At 53.2% G+C, this 14,012-nt stretch overlaps 1 protein-coding gene across 2 annotated transcripts; it reads left to right on the top strand.

Annotated features, from left to right (window-relative positions):
• The first annotated feature begins 1,493 nt into the window (after nt 1-1,493).
• Nucleotides 1,494-13,821, top strand: Lrrc71 (leucine rich repeat containing 71). 2 transcript variants are annotated; one of them, XM_048357806.1, is made up of 15 exons: nt 1,494-1,738; nt 5,017-5,166; nt 5,441-5,566; nt 5,652-5,727; nt 5,904-5,981; nt 7,905-7,973; nt 8,172-8,331; nt 8,428-8,511; nt 8,614-8,703; nt 9,739-9,879; nt 10,077-10,170; nt 10,569-10,657; nt 11,883-11,997; nt 12,330-12,451; nt 12,987-13,821. In XM_048357806.1, exons 1-15 carry the CDS (start codon nt 1,579-1,581, stop codon nt 13,101-13,103), a joined length of 1,671 nt encoding a protein of 556 aa, XP_048213763.1. In that variant the 5' UTR covers nt 1,494-1,578; the 3' UTR covers nt 13,104-13,821. The 2 variants fall into 2 exon arrangements, with proteins under 2 accessions (XP_048213763.1, XP_048213762.1); XM_048357805.1 differs by lacking the exon at nt 12,987-13,821 and having other exon boundaries at nt 12,330-12,647.
• Nucleotides 13,822-14,012: the final 191 nt, after the last annotated feature.

Raw genomic sequence — 14,012 nt, 5'->3', positions numbered from 1 at the left:
AGATTCTACTCCAGTGTCCTATTTCCTGACATGTTATTGCATTAATATCTGACTCCCTACTAGACTGTAAGCTCCCTGAAGGCAGGACTCATGTTTATTTTATTTTATTTTTTTGGTGCCAGTCCTGGGGCTTGAACTCAGGGCCTGTGCATTGTCCCATGAACTTTTTTGCTCAAGGTTAGTGCTCTGCCACTTACCCAAGCCACAGTTCCACTTCTGGCTTTTGGGAGCTTAGTTGGCAATAGGAGTCTCTAGGACTTTGCTGCTCAGGCTGGCTTTGAACCACGATCCTCAGATCTCAGCCTCCTGATTAGCTAGGATTACAGGCATGAGCCACTGGTCCCTGGCTTGGACTTATGTTTATTATGCTCACTATGGATTCCCCTTGGCACATGGTAGGCACTCAATAAATGATCCCCAAAAGGTTAAGTGGTTGAGTGAATTAATGTACCATTGGCAGTGGGGTTATGTCAAGACAGAGGGCCAAATGTGAGCTCTGAGTGTGAATAGACTACCTAGGTGGGAGGCTTCCCCAAAGGGTTTTTTTTTTTTCCTGTGGGACCAGCGCACTGGCAGAGGGTGCTGGGGTGGTGATGGGTGGAAGGTGGAACTGAGTGCAGAGGCTGGAAGCCTCAGGAGAGGGAGAGACAGTACATTCAAGAGCCCAGTTGGATTTTGAATAGCCCTCAGAGGGCTATTCTAAAGGAAACCCAGCATCACACCCATGAGGCCTGGCTGGGCCCCTTCTACCAGGTGGACACTGGAGAGAAAACCAGCTCCTACCTGGACTTTCCCTTTCTAGTGTCCTCTGGCTGCCAGGATTCTTAGCCCATACTCCCAACTTCGTCCCCTGTTTAGTCTCTCTCTCTCTCTCTTTTTCTCTCTCTCTCTCTCTCTCACACACACACACATACCAGCTCCCCAGGGTTACTGGTTCACTTAGGCCCTCACTGTGTAGACCCAGCCAGGGCCTGGTTTTCTTTTTGTTGTTGTTGTTGTTGTTGTTTTGCCAGTCCTGGGGCTTGAGCTCAGGGCCTGAGCACTGTTGCTGGCTTCTTCTTGCTCAAGGCTATATCGCTGTACCTCTTTGAGTCACAGCTCCACTGCAGGTTTTCTGGTGGTTAATTGGAGATCAGAGTCTCATGGACTTTCTTGCCTGGGCTGGCTTTGAACCGCGACCCTCAGATCTCAGCCTCCTGAGTAGCTAGGATTACAGGTGTGAGCCACCAGCGCCTGGTTTTTCAGGGCTTACCTGCCATCTGCCCGCAGTTACCACTCTGGCCCCGCCCTTCCCTCCTCTAGCCCCGCCCCTCTGCCTCGGCCGGCCCCGCCCACCCGGCTTCCCGCCCACTTGGCTCGCCGCGGCGGCGCGCTCCCTCGAGCGCTGCGTTTGCTGTCCTCGCGGGCTGCCCACCCAGGCGCGGTTGTCTAGGAGAGGGACGCGCTGGCCAGGCCGCCGCAGGCTGGTCAAGCCCGTGGGTTCACACGAGAGAGACCCTGATCCAGCCATCCTCAGGGTGAGCCACAGGGTCCCGTGGGGGGCTTTGCTGACCCCGCGAAGGCTCCGGGGGCGTTAGCATGTCCAGCGAGGCGAGCACGCTGGGGACCTCACCCCGGCCCCCACGGCCGGGGACCCAGAAGTCGTCTGGATCGACGACTAAGAAGGGGGAGCGCGGGGCCAAGGAGAAACCAGGGACCGTCCTGCAGCCGGTAGGCGAGGAGGAGTCCAAAAATCCTGGTACGGCTGGGCTGGCGGCGGGGTGGAGGGACCCAGCCTCCGGGCTGCGGCTGGCGGGTCCCAACCACACTCGGAATGCAGTCTCCAGCATAGTCCCCTGCACCTTCATCATTTAAGTAAGGACTCTGTTGCAAGTGTTAGAGCCTCAGCCAGAACTAGTTAAGCGTCGAGGAGAATTTGTTGGATGGCTTCTTGAGCCAAACACGACAGCTTTGCCATCAGAGAGGGCCGGGAAGTTGCTGTCCCTGGATGGAGATAAAACAATGGGCAAAGGCGCCACCTGCCCGCCTTTGCCAGGTGCCATCTTGCTTAAAAATATTGGCTGGGAGTGGGGATATTATGATAGCGGAAGAAAAAGCATCACCCAGAAGGAAGAACTGAGAGAATAAAATGTGGTGCATTCTAGGATGTGCTCATGATACAGGCCTGTAATCCCAGAAGGCTATACAGGAGAATCTCAAGTTCAAGGCCAGTCTGGGTTATACAGAATCACCCTGTCTTTTTTTTTTTTTTTTTTTTTTGCTGGTCCTGGGGCTTGAACTCAGGGCCTGGGCACTGTCCCTGAGACTTTTTGTGCTTAAGGCTACTGCTCTACCACTTGTGCCATGGCCCCACTTCTGGTTTTTGAGTAGTTTATTAGAGTTATGAGTCTCATGGGGACTTTTCTGCCCAGGTGAGCTTTGAACAGTGATGTTCAGATCTCAGCCTCCTAAGTAGCTAGGATTATAGGTGTCAGCCACCAGTGCCTGGCTTCACCCTGTCTGAAGAAAAGAAAAAGAAGGCAGGTGTCCAGAGCACACTGAAATCCCTGGTGACTTAGAAAGCTGAGATCTGATGATCCAGGTTTGGAGCCATCCTGGTAGACAAATCCCAGAGATTCTTTTTTTCTTCTTCCTTTCTTCCTTCCTTCCTTCTTTCCTTTCTTTCTTCCTTCCTTCCTTCCTTCCTTCCTTCCTTCCTTCCTTTCTTTTCTTTTCTTTTTTTTTTTTTTGCCAGTCCTGGGGCTTGAACTCAGAGCCTGGGCACTGTCCCTGGCTTTCTTTTGCTCAAGGCTAGCACTCTACCACTTGAGTCACAGTGCCACTTCTGGCCTTTTCTGTTTATGTGGTGCTGGGGAATCAAACCCAGGGCTTCATGCATGCTAGGCAAGTATTCTACACTAGGCCACGTTCCTAGGCCCCCCTTACCCCCTGCCTCCAGAGTTTCTTATTTCTGATTAATTAATAAAGAGCTGAAAGTGGAGGCATGGTAGAGAGACAGCCATAAACAAAAGAGCTGAGTGCCGAAAGCCCTGAATTCAAGCCCTGGTACTGTTGTGTGTGCACACCTACCCCTCCCCACATCAGGGAAGAAAAAAGAAATGCTATTATGATTCCTGTATGGAAGGTGTGAGGAGAGAGCAGGGAGATGAGCTACACAACTATTTTAGCAGGAAGTGTGATCTGGCAGGGTTCATCATGCATGGTGGTGAAATGAGGTGCATATGGGTGGGAGGTTAGGTAATCTGGGAGGTGGACAAATTGGAAGATTGGAGAGGGTGGTGTGTAAGGAACCATAATTCCCAGTTTCTGGGCTGGGTGCTGGGTGGGTGGTGCCGGGAAAGCTGGCAAGAGGACCATGAATCTCAGGCCTGCGGAGGGCGAAGGCAGCGAGGCAGCTGAAGTGCTGAAGGGAGGAGGAGAGAAGTGGCTTTGGGAGCTGCTCATGTTCTGGTATGGCATGATGGAGATGCCCTAGGGAGGAAGAATTTGAACAGAGCAGAGATCTGAGGCTCAGGTTGTGGAGGAGAACACTGTGGCTGGGGGAGCTGCAGTGGCCTTACAAGAGAAGTAGGGGAGAATTCTAGTGATAGCTGCACCAGTACCCTGGATAGAGCAACATGGATGTCACTATGGCGCTAGTAGGTGCTCTGGCAAGTGTGGGGCCCAGACGTGAGGTTGAGAGGGGAAGGTGTGTTGATGCGATGGCTTCTGCTTCTCAAGAAGCTATGAGTTGGCTGGGAATATGGCCTTGTGGCAAGAGTGCTTGCCTCGTATACATGAAGCACTGGGTTTGATTCCCCAGCACCACATATATAGAAAACAGCCAGAAAGGGGTGCTGTGGCTCAAGTGGCAGAGTGCTAGCCTTGAGCAAAGAGAAGCCAAGGACAGTGCTCAGGCCCTGAGTCCAAGGCCCAGGACTGGCTAAAAAAAAAAAAAAAAATCTATGAGTTGAGGCTGTTAGTGAGGAAGGAGTGTGGGAGAGGAAAGAAGCTCTTACTTTTGTTGTAGTACTACTCAGGGCTTCAGGTCCCTTGCTATGCAATACTCCAACTGTCTAAAGTCTCCAGGACAGCTTGTTTTATTTTGGGGGGTGGTACTGGGCCTTGAACTCAGGGTCTGGGCATTTTTTTTTTTTTTTGTCCAGGTTAGGCATTCTACCATTTGGGCCACCATTCTGCTCCTGGCATTTTGGTAGTTAATTGGAGATAAGAGTCTCACAGCTGTTTATGCCCAAGCTGGCTTTGAACTTTGACCCTCAGATCTCAGCCTCCTGAGTAGCTAGGGTTTCAGGTGTGAGCCACCTGCACAGGGCTTTAAGTGCTTGCTGAATAAGTCTGCCACCTTGCTAGATCTTTGTATGTAAATAAGACAGGAAGTGAGAGAGCATTCATAGCAGGGCTTCTTTCGAGTGGCACAGGAAGGGGGACAAGGGCAGAGGCCAGGCTGGGGAGGGACATCCAGTGGGAAGCGGAGGACCCCAAAGGGAGTGGGAGAACCAATGCATCAAGGGTCTCTCTGTGTTGCCTTCCCTCCATGCCCTCTCTTTGACTTCTTGCTTTCCTTCTGTTTTCTCAAGCGTGTTCAGCGTTAGTTTTTGTTATTGTTTTGTCCGTTATGAGACTTGAACTCAGGGCCTGGGCGCCATCACTTTTTTGCTCAAGGCTACCACTCAACCACTGTGAGCCACAGCGCCACTTCCAGGCTTCTAGTGGCTAATTGGGGATAATAGTCTCACTGACTTTCCTGCTGGGGCTGGCTTTGAACCGCGATCTTCAGATCTCAGCCACCTGAGTAGCTAGGATTACAGGCCTGGGCCACCAGCGCCTGGCTAGTATCGGTTTTTTGCCAGGCTGTTTCTTCCCTGGGCTGCAGGGACCAGGGGGTTTGGCGTCGGAATGCAGGGGGGGCTGAGGGGGGGGCGCCTCGGGCTCTGCTGCGCCCCAGCGGTGGCAGGCATCGTGTGCTCACCCTCACGCGCCCCCGCAACCCTGCAACCCCCCCCCCCCCCCCCGCAGAGGAGTACCAGTGCACCGGGGTCCTGGAGACAGACTTCGCGGAACTGTGCACACGATCCGGCTACACTGAGTTCCCCAAAGTTGTCATCCGGCCCCGGCCCCACCCGGCCTGTGTTCCCTCAGCTTCTTTGTCAGAAAAGCCCAACCCTGGTAAGTGACAGTGGAGACCCTGAGTGTCTGGCAGGGCCACACTCCACCCCTAGTCTCCCCTGCATGCACGGTGGGCAGAGATGAATGACCAAGATGTAGGGTGTGTGTGAGAGACACAGAATGTTTCCAAAGCACAGCTGAGGAGGGCAGAAGGAGCCGCCTTCCTCTCCACCGTGCACTCCAATCCTGCAGACCTCCACACCCGTGGGCTGAGGGGCTTGGGACCTAACTGCCCTCTCTCTCCGGCCTCTCTCTCTCCACCCCTGCCTTCTAGATGAGCGGCTCTCGGCATCCTGCAGCATCAACAGCATGGAGAGCAAATACGTGTTCTTCCGGCCCACCATCCAGGTAGAGCTGGAGCAGGATGACAACAAGCTGGTGAAGGAGATCTACATTCGCGGTGAGGGCCCACCGTCCCCACCCAGCTGTTCCTGGAGGCCCCAGCCCCTAGCTAGCCGCTGAGGCATCTTTGTCTCTCTTAGCAGGTTGGAAGGTTGATGATCGGATGCTCGGCATCTTCTCCAAATGCCTGCCCGCTGTCAGCCAGCTACAGGCCATCTAGTGAGCGAGCCCCCGGGTGGGCGGTAGGCCTGTGTGGAGGCTCGGGCTCCTGTGTGACTTGGGAGAGGGCGGAAGGGACACTGAGGATCGAGGGGGTTGGAGAATGGCAGAAGGGTATGGCTGGGATTTAGAGTAGGAGCTGACCTCCAGGTGTTCTGTGCTTCCCCCAAATCCAGCTTGTGGAAGGTGGGGATCACTGACAAGACCCTGGCTACCTTCATCGCCATCCTGCCTCTCTGTTCATCCACACTCAGGTCAGCAGAAGGAAGAGGATCCTCAGGCCTGGGCAACCTGGCTGGGGGAGGGGAGTATAGGAAATGGTGAGTTCCAGCTCCTATAGGCTTGGCTGGCAACTCTGTGGAAAGAGGGTTCTGCCAGAGTCTGCCGGACAAGGTACCTTTTACCCTGAGAAGCCATTTCAGTTCAATCTGTACAACATCGGGTCTGATGGCCCAGCCTATGAGGAGGGCGCATCACCTTTCTTCTCTATCAGTCCACCAGAAACTAATCTCTCCTTGGAGGTCATCTCCCTTCTTTCTTGGCCCACTACTGGTAAGCCACTATCCCTGTAAAAACTTGCACAGAGAGAGAGAGAGAGAGAGAGAGAGAGAGAGAGAGAGAGAGAGAGAGAGAGAGAGAGAGAGAGAGAGAGAGAGAACCTAGGAATAAATCCTGCAGGGTAGTGTCCCTTCACTGTGGAAGCTGAGAATGGACCATGGGAGCAAACAGAGCCACCCACAGGTTTGGGGCAGAAAGACCCAGGCTACTTGGAGGAGGTGGTGCTGAACCGAGCCTTAGAGGACGCAGGGAGCAGGGGGCAGGTGTGAGGTAGCTAACAATAGCTACAGTTTGGAGTCTAAAGGACCCAAAAGGAGCTGTCTGCTTTTCCTCTTCTTTTTTTTAAAATATTGTTACTGGACTTGAACTCAGAGCCTGAGTGCTGGTCCTTAACTTTTCCACATAAGGCTGATTCCACCAACTGAGCCACAGTTCTACTTTCAGCTTTTTGCTGGTAAACTGAAGAATCTCACAGATGTTCCTGGCCAGGCTGGCTTCAAACCTGGATCCCCAGACCTCAGCCTTCTGAGTAGCTAGGATTACAAGCATGATCCACCAGCTCCCAGCTGTCTGCCCCTTCTTGAGGCTCCCTGGGCACCCTTGATCTTGCTTGGCAGCAAGTACCCCTCTGTTACACAGTAGGATTTGGTGGATGGAATAGACACACCCAGAGGGTAGGGACTGTGTCTTCTTTGGCATAGTATCCAGCACTCCTTGTGTAGAAAACACTATGCAACACATTTCATTGCATTGTGGGAACTAGAAACCATCTAGCTTGTAGAAAAAAGAATGATATGAATTTGTTAGGGAAGACTGAGCAAAAGCATATCAATTGTAGAAGAAAATATTTAGTTTGAGGAATTTCTGAACCATTGGTTCACTTTTGTTGTAACTTGGAAAGAGGATCTGTCTGGAGGTTGAAGTAAAGCTCTAGGTTGGGACTGTGGTCCTCTTAAGGTGAAAGGAAACTGAGAACCTGCTTCCAGGCTCACTTATGTGACTGGGTGGACTTCTCCATAGGCTGTGTCTTCATGACAGGGCAGCGGATGTGACAGAAAACACTCAAGATAAAAGCCAAGTCCATGTGTGTGTGTGTGCATGCACACGTATACACACACACACACACGCAGGTTCTGGGGTTAGAACTCAGGGCCTGGGCACTGTCCTTGAGTTTTTTGCCCAAGGCTAGTACTCTATTATTTGAACCACTGCTCCACTTCCAGCTTTTTGGTGGTTAATTGGAGATAAACGTCTCAGAGGTTTTCTGCCCAGGTTGGCACCATCTTCAGATCTCAGCCTCCTGTGTAGCTAGGATTACAGGCCTGAGCCACAGGTGCCTAGTGGAGTCACAGTCCTTGTCACTAACCTTGGAAGTGACATAGCTTCACAATGCCCTATGCTGTTGGTAAGAAGTGAGTCACTGGATGGCGCCACAAAGAAGGGGAAAGGATTACACAGGGACTGTGTCCTGATCATTGAAGACCCTTTTAGAGACCATCTTATTACAGGTCAGCATTATGGAGTAGCCTGTTGGGGGGGAGTAGCCATACTGGTGTCACACTTCCTCTTCCGAACCCTCAGTTGTGCCTCCTGGTTCTTCGCTTCCCTCCCACTCTTAGGAAGGTATCTCTGGAGGGGAACCCAATTCCAGAGCAGTCCTATCACAAGCTCATGGCTGCGGACAGCACGTGAGACTCTTTGCACTCATCTCCCCTTCCCTGGGCCTGGGCCCCTCTTCCTTTAGCATCTCCCCAGGGCCCCTCCTATTCTTTGCCCTCCCCTTCTGCCTAGGCTGCCTCCTTCATGTCCCCTGGTCTCCCTGATTTCCGTGAATGCCCAGTAGTTCTTCGGTGGTGCCCCCCACCCCCCTTCTCCGGCTGCTCCAGGATCACGCATTTGTCTCTGAGGAACAACAACATCGACGACCACGGGGCGCAGCTCCTGGGCCAGGCGCTGAGCACGCTGCACAGCTGCAACCGGACCCTGGTGTCGCTGAACCTGGGCTTCAACCACATCGGCGACGAGGGCGCGGGTTATATCGCGGACGTGCGTGGCGTGCGCCCCCGCCGGGGCTGGGCCGGGCCGGGGTCCTGGGCGCAGGGCGGCTCCTCGGCGCGCGTTCACGCGTCCTCCACCCCGCAGGGCCTGCGGCTGAACCGCTCACTGCTCTGGCTGTCCCTGGCGCACAACCGCATTCAGGACAAGGGCGCCCTGAAGCTCGCGGAGGTGAGAGTGCTGGCCAGGAGGGTCCGGGGAGTGTGCGTGCCCCCCCCCTACCCCCCACGCGCCTCCCGGGGCGTCTGATGTCGGCTGCCGGCCCGGCCTCAGGTCCTGCGCCCCTTTGAGCTCACGCACACGGAGGTGGTGGAGCGCCGGCGCCTCCTGCTGGAGAAAGGATCGCAGGAGCGGTCGCCATCGGTGAGCCGCATCCTGGTCCCAGGACAGTTGAGAGATGAGCCTGCTTCTCAGGTCCGCTGCTTCTCAGCACGCTGGCCTCGCCTGGCCTCCCATCTCCTCCCCGCCCACCTCCGTCCCACGCTGACATCTGTACACCTCTACCTAGCGTTTCCCCAGCAAGCCCCTACTTGGGGGGGGGAGGTGGGGGGGCCCCAGTTTGCAGAGCCACCTGGGCTTGTGACTTAACTTCTGTGACTCAATTACTTTTAACGGTTAAGGGGGATGCTTGTTACTTTCTTCATGGAATGAGAGCCCTAAACGAATTCATATAATGCATTTAGAATAGTGCCTGGTATTTAGCTAGCTCAGTAAAAGCAGCCAGGCAGGTATGTTGGCATACACCTGATATCCCCGCACTCAGGTGGCAGAAGGAGGTTCAGTCTGGGCAACTAAGAGAGATGGCCCAAAAAACAAAAACAAAAAACCCAAGGGCCCAGCCAGGTGCCAGTGTCTCATGCCTACAATCCTAGTCACTTAGGAGGCTGAGATGTGAGGATCAACATTTGAGGCCAGTCCAGGCAGACAAATCTTGAGAGATTATTTCCAGTTTACCGGGCCGGGGGGGTGGGGGGAGCTAGGCTTTGAGGTCTAGCTCAAGTGGTAGAGTACCAGCTGTAAGTAAAAAAGCCTACAGAGAGCTGAGTTCCTGAATTCAAGCTCCAGTGCTAGTGTGCTTGCTCGTGTGCACATGGTCTCTCTGTGTAGCTCAGTGGTAGAGTGCTTGCCTGGTAATTTGCAAGGCCCTGGTTTTCAATCCCAAGAATTGCAACTAATAAAAACTAGCTGTGGTTTCCCTCAATAGGAGAGCCTGAGCCCCTCAGTGCATCCCTTTATACCTCTATCTCTTGCCAACAGCTCTTCCGTATAGAGGCGGCCCATAGAGTTTAGACAGGGTGCTGTCAGCTCAGCTGCTACCCAGGCATAGGCTTCTCTCTGTCTCTTCCCTGAGGAAGGGCTTTAACTGCTTCCTCCACCCTCTCCTGTTTGTGAGCACAGCCCTCCACCTCTAGACATGGGGACTCCCGTGAGAAGCCTCAGATGACGGGTGTCAGCAGTGTTGCATTGGTGGACAAGTCAGAGAAGGCACAGGCGGCAAAAACACCTAAGGGCTTGGCCAAGAAAAAGGAGAAAGCGGGGGTAGGTGTGCGGGGGTAAGAAAGCCTGGGCAGTAGATGGAGCAGGAGAGGCCTCTACGGTGTACACGGGGAGTTGGGGGGGGGGGCGGTTAGAAGGAAGGTCATATGGCCTTTGAAGGTCTTTTTCAGGTTTAGAGCCTTCCCACACCCTTCCTCCTGGGAAGTGGGACTTTTCAACTCTTCTCCTATGCTCCACAGGAAGTAGTCAAGAAGGATGAGAAGTCAGGGTCCGGGCAATCACCCACACCAGGAGCTGCTAAGAAAGAAGACGCGACGAAGTCAGCCAAGGGGAGTAAGTATGAACACTTTGCTGGGTACCTCCTCCACGTGGAAGAAGGAACAGCGCTCAGCAGGATGCTGGAGGCTCTTCTCAGCCAAGAGCTCTCTCTGGGTCCTATTTCTTACAGTTGGAATGTGGAAAGCCTTGCTTGGTCCAGACACTGTAATCCACTGCCCTCCACAGCTCATTTGCCAGGAACTGGATCCTTGTGGCCCTGTTTCTCAGAAAAGGAATCTACTTACCTAGCTGGGGGTGGGAGTGGGGGTGTCTCTTGCAGCTGTTTGTATTGTACCCAAACTCAAAGAAAGCTCTTGGAGTCCAGCAAGCCTCCCTGCCTACCATTCTCTCTGGGGAGCCTGAGTGGCATCTGAGGCCTGCACTGTGCATTCTGGTTTCTCTCCTGACCCCAGAGGTGACCATCCCTGAGCAGAAGCTAGCCAAAGGGAAAAATGTCAAGACTGGGGGTAAAGAGAAACGCAGCATCTTTCTGGAGTCAGAGGTAAGCTACAAGAGGAAAAGAAGGAACTCCAGGCCTTCCCGGGCGCACCTCCCTCTCAGAACAGTCTCTCAGCCTGCCTTCTAATGGCAGCGGCTCTTTTTCCACCTTTCCTTCACTCTCAACCTGCCAGGCCTGAAACTCCTCCCGGACCTGGGCTTACTACAGGAATAGCGTGAAGTTGATCACATCCTCCTCCCTGACTTGAGCAGGGGCCTCCTCCTTACCATCTCCACCATTCCTGCCTGTACAACTGTATGGCAAAGCATGTTTCTGCCCCTCTCAGCAGTTCCCCAAGGCACTTTTTAAATGCTGGCAACTGTATACCATGCCTCATGCAAGGCTCCTCCTTTGCCTCTGGATCCTCCCTCTTTCTCTGAACCAACCTGCTGCTTGCTTTACACACCTTCCTGGGTCACCCAACTTCCTAGCTCCCACTTCTCTTCAGCCCACCAAACTGTCAGCTGCTCGTCTTTATCCTTAGACTCGGTCTCTTAGAGATCCCCCAACCCTGCCACACAACTGCTAGGCAGGGAAGGAACTCTCTCTTTTAGCAGTCACACCTGGTACCCAAGAAAAGCTCTGACAGAAGAAAGTCAGAAGAAGGATTGCTTTTTAATTCCCACTGTAGTCATTTCTTGTCTTGGGGAAGTTGCTGTTTCTCACTGAGACTGCCAGTGTTTTCCATTCTGCCTTCAAGTGTCATCTCACTCCAGTCCCTTCTCATTGTGTCAGGTGTCAGAAATGCTGAGAAAAAACCCTACACCCACCAGGCACCAAGTGGCTCACGCCTGTTATCCTAGCTACTCAGGAGGCTGAGATCTGAGGATTGTGGTTTGAAACCAGCTTGGGCAGGAAAGTTTGTGAGATTGTTGTCTCCAACAAACTACTCAGAAAAAGCTGTTACTAGTGCTGTGGCTCAAGTGGTACAGCACTAGCCTTGAGCAAAAGCTCAGTGACAGTGCCCAGACCCAGAGTCCAAGTCCCAGGACCACAAAAAAAACAAAACCAAAACCAACCCCTGTACCTATGCTGTTTCAAGCCTCCAGAGCTGGCATTCTTTGCCTGCAATACTTTTTCTTGAGGGTATGGACTTATTTCCTTTGCATCCCCAGCACTTAGGACAGAGCCTGGGCTATAGCCATCAGCCAACACATGAATGCTGAATGAATGACTGGCCTGTTGACCAGCTCCCCTATCTGCTGCAACAGCAACCATTCTATCTTAGCAGCTGGTTGCTGAAGCTACTGAGATGGTCAACCCTCTCCTGGAGCCTGTGGAACACAGAGATGGGAAGGTCTTCATGCCTGGGAACAAGGTCCTTTTGCACCTCAACCTCCTTCGTAAGTTTGTCAGTCTTCCCTGCTCCAGGGTTGCTTTGGCCTCATCCTGCCCAGGGGGTCCACACCTGGTTGTTGGGCATCATGTTGTCAGGGGCCTCTTGCCTGGGGCTAGGGAAGTAAGTACAGGATTAGGAAGGTGGGCTGGGCATAGTAATGCATAAGGGAGGCATGAAAGGGGTGTCAGATAAGAAGGGGAAACTGGAGGGAGTGGGAGGTGCAGGATCTGTTAGGAGAAAGGAGGCCTGGGCTGGCAACTCAAGGGTGGGGAACCTATAAGAGCCAAGCTGCTGAGTGTGGTACCTGAAGCCACCTTTCTTTGTGCTTTCCATTAGGAAACGGTATCACAGAGGTGGGGCTGGAAGGCTTCCTCACGGCAGTTCGGTACCAAGTACAGTTTTCTAAGCATAAGACTTCATCCAAGGGCCCAATGGGATTGCTATGGCTGTCTCTGGCGGTAAGTCCTCCTCTCTCTTGTGCCACTCTGGTGGGTAGCTGCTGTCTTCCATTTCTAAGGATGGTCTGTAGTCACCCCACTCCATACCGCTGCTTTGTGTGTGCTGGTCCCTGGCTTAGAACTAGCACTTGCTAGGCAGGCACACTACCTCAAATCATACTCCTATCTCAACCTTTTGCTGGTGATTTTGGAGATGTAGACTTTCCTGAGAAGCTCTTGATGCCTGGCATTTCCCCGAGTCTTCATCACATAGCCAATCCCAGGGCTTGAACTCAGGGCCTGGGCACAGTCCCTGAGATATTTTGCCTAATGCTAGGGCCACAGCACCACTTCCTGCTGTTTTGGTGGTTAATTTGAGATAGAGTCTCACATACTTTCCTGTGCAGGCTCAGATCCTCAGATCTGTCTCCCGAGTAGCTAGGATTACAGGCATGAGCCACCAGTGCCCAGCCTCCATTTGTCTTTTTGCAGGACTGGTTCTCTAGGCCTACCAGTCCCTAACCTATTTTGCCACAAGGTGTTTTTTCTCTTTCAGAAAAACTACTTCCACCCGCAGTGTCCCACATACGCCATGATCCAGGAGCTGATGCTGCCAAGGGACCCCATCAAGTCCAAGCTGAAGGAGGAGGAGGCCACTGCTTTCCCCACCTAGCCCCCTCCTGCTGTCTTCCCCGAGACTTGGCCACAGAAGCACCTCTGTCTCTGGGTGGGCTGATTCCTCCTCTCTCCCACCCCTCTCGCAAGATTCATACCCGTAACAAAATCTGCTGTACTGTTCTTTGAAAACCGTCTCAGCACTATTTGGAACATTTGGACTCGAGTTTGTTCATGTTTAGAAATGGCATGGGAGTGATGGTCTGAATCACTCTACGGTTCTCCTGGGGGTGATCTTAGCCCTTCTGGGACCATTCTTCAGCCACTGCTCCTCTCTTCTGCTCTCTAGGTTCTTGTCCCAGCAAGTCACTCCTCCCCCACAGTGTCCCCAAAGGGCACGCCCTCCACCAAGATGTCAGCTTTGGTCTCAGGCAGAGGGCAGTTCTGGGATGGAACCAGTCACCCATGGCATAGCTGTGGAATAGTGTATGAATAAGTAGGGTGAGGAACTGAGAGCAGTCCCCCCCCCCTTCCCCTTTCTGCTTATCTTCACCCAGGTGTTTAACTGTTCTGAAACCCTCTGGACCAGATGCTAAGTGTCTCAACATCTGTATAGCAAAGGCCAAGCATTAAAGTGAAATCGAGGATACCCAGAGTGTGGGGCTGCTGCAGTCTTTGCCCTTCAGTCCTGCCTCCAGGCCTGGATTCTGCAAAGCCCACCTCCAATGCATAGAGGGGCCCACCAGAAAAGGTGTGGAGATGGCCAACCTTTCTCCACTCTGCACACACTGAGCTGGTTCACATCCCCTGAGGCTTCTGCCTACCCACGGCAGCTGAGGCAACCCTCCTGGTCTTCCTGCCTCAGCTGCCTCTGCACTGTCTAGAGTCTCTATTTTCCCAACACAGAGCACACTGAGGTACTTAGGATCAGCCACCCCCGCTTCCCCAAGCCCAGGTCCTCTAAAGC

Source organism: Perognathus longimembris, chromosome 11 (assembly GCF_023159225.1).
Source record: "Perognathus longimembris pacificus isolate PPM17 chromosome 11, ASM2315922v1, whole genome shotgun sequence".
NCBI classification, from domain to species: domain Eukaryota; kingdom Metazoa; phylum Chordata; class Mammalia; order Rodentia; family Heteromyidae; genus Perognathus; species Perognathus longimembris.
Note: the sequence above shows the minus strand (reverse complement) of the source record. Positions and strands in the feature narration are given on the sequence as shown.

Coding starts and splice junctions, on each gene's coding strand:
- Lrrc71 (XM_048357805.1), top strand. CDS start 1,579: ATGTCCAGCGAGGCGAGCACGCTGGGGACCTCACCCCGGCCCCCACGG. Junction 1,739..5,016: donor GGAGGAGTCCAAAAATCCTG/GTACGGCTGGGC, acceptor CCCCCCCCGCAG/AGGAGTACCAGTGCACCGGG. Junction 8,332..8,427: donor GCGCGGGTTATATCGCGGAC/GTGCGTGGCGTG, acceptor TCCACCCCGCAG/GGCCTGCGGCTGAACCGCTC.